The 2,069-nt window shown below is 35.5% G+C and overlaps 1 protein-coding gene across 1 annotated transcript; it reads left to right on the forward strand.

The window, feature by feature from the left end:
- Nucleotides 1–369: 369 nt before the first annotated feature.
- LOC107577908 (B1 bradykinin receptor-like) lies at nucleotides 370–2,064 on the forward strand (the record flags this gene model as incomplete). Its single annotated transcript, XM_016263931.1, has 2 exons — nucleotides 370–496; nucleotides 1,473–2,064. A coding segment is annotated over exon 2 (591 nt), but the record flags the coding sequence as incomplete, so codon positions are not given.
- Nucleotides 2,065–2,069: the final 5 nt, after the last annotated feature.

The following is a 2,069-nucleotide window of genomic DNA, read 5'->3' on the forward strand; positions in this document are numbered from 1 at the left end:
AAACAACTTAAAACTTTCAGGCTTTGTCAAGCCAATACCAGAGTTTGTCTTGACAAACATTTTTATCTAGTTATATAATATGAGCTCATAAAAACTGCATGTATAATAAATACAGAAGACAAAAATGTCACACTGCTTCACTGACCAATTTGTGTCATTTTTAGTATTAAATGTACTATTAGTATTATTTATATGATACTTTCTATGAAGGAAACAAGCAAATAAGTCCAGTAGCGCATCAGATTTTGTCCCACAGACATTATGTTTGCATTACTCTGAAGTCTTCATCTGTCTCTCTTCAGTGGAGGGAAGAGAAAGTCTGAGTATAAACAGATTCAGGCTCAGCAGCCGCTCAATGGCTCTGGAGGAATGAGGCTGTAAAGACTGAGCTGTTCTCTGTCTCTTACTGAACGCTCCTTCTGCAAGAACAGGAAGATTGTGAGGTGAGGAGAAAGCCAGGAATATCAGTCCACCAGAAAAATACAGAAAAAGTAAGGTAAGTATATACGATATATGATTCAAAGTGGCTTCAAGAAGTATTTGGATGCTTCAGTCACAATTTCATCATTGCATTAGATCAGGTATAGACGCAATTAATTGTGTTTTCATTTTCAACACTAGATCTATTGCTTTACCACTTCAAACCCAACAAACCTTTTTTTATTAAATGTTTTGCTTCTAAATTGTTTGTGCATTTATTTAAAAAAAATTTGCAATAATTTCAAGTTAAATTTCCCCAAATTGGGAATCATGAGCTGATGAAAAGCTAGCAATTGATTAAATCAGAAAAATGTCAAATCAAAATTAATTTAAAAATAAAAACCTTCAAAATAAAACTGTTACATGTTTTATTTGTTTACCTGTATGTCAAGGGGTCAATTAACCAACATCAGGGAATCATGGGCATGCATATGTGTTGTTTAATAATTGAAATAATAATTTTTATCTCGGGGGACTTCAAGAAAATATCTTAGATCAAAGTGGATTGGATGACAAAAAATCTCTTCAATAAATGACACATTATAAAGTTAAGAGTCCTTTTTTTTTTTTTTTTTGAAGTATTTTCTGAAAAAAATGTACATCAGCAGAAGTAGGCTACATTTTCTTGAAATAGTTAGAAACTAAAGTTCTAAAACAGCGGCTCCCAAAATGAAATTATTATAAACTTAATACATTTCCATTTTGATATTTTATATCTAATGCAATCGCATTCACACATTGTAAAGTTAAATAATTTTTAGTGTCACTGGAATAAATGAGACACCAAATTTAGGATGGATTAAGAAAGTTTATCACTGATATACTAATGTAATTTGTATTAAAAATTTTAATTAGTTTATATATTTTCTGTTTTCGTTGTAATTTCAAATTTGAGTTTTGTTGTGTTTTTGTCATTTTATAGCCTATATTGTTTTTTTATTCACTTTTATTTCAGTTTTAATTATTTTAGTACAAGTTTTTTTATCTTCTAGGATGCAGCCAGAAGAGCTTGAGTCATTGGCGACGCTTCAGCCTCCAAATGCATTCGTCACCCCAGCATACCTGGATTTTTTCAACTCAACAGAGTGGGATCTAGTCTACTCCATCATTCCACCGTACATCTTCACCGTGTGCTTGACAGGAATTGTGGGAAATTTTTTCGTATTGCTAGTGTTTCTGCTCCAGGGAAGCCGCTGGTCCGTGCCTGAGATCTATCTTGGTAATCTGGTGCTGGCTGACCTCCTCCTACTAGTCTGTCTGCCGTTTTGGGCCATGAACATCCTGAACTATTTCATGTGGTCTTACGGAGAGATCATGTGCAAGGTGGTCAACCTCTCCATCAACGTCAACATGTACACCAGCATCTACATGCTAGTGATGGTGAACGTGGACCGCTACCTCGCGCTCGCCTTGACCATGAAGGCCATGTGGCTTCGTCGGAAAAGCTACGCCAAATTCATTTGTGTCGTTCTTTGGCTGTTCGGTGTGGGAATGGGAGCTTCGACAGTCTGCATACGAAAACTGAAAGATATTCCAGGTCACCAAGCCGTCGAATGCCACCTGGATTATCCCAACACAAGTTGGAGACT

This window comes from Sinocyclocheilus grahami, unplaced genomic scaffold, assembly GCF_001515645.1.
Source record: "Sinocyclocheilus grahami isolate Dianchi unplaced genomic scaffold, SAMN03320097.WGS_v1.1 scaffold7695.1, whole genome shotgun sequence".
NCBI classification, from domain to species: domain Eukaryota; kingdom Metazoa; phylum Chordata; class Actinopteri; order Cypriniformes; family Cyprinidae; genus Sinocyclocheilus; species Sinocyclocheilus grahami.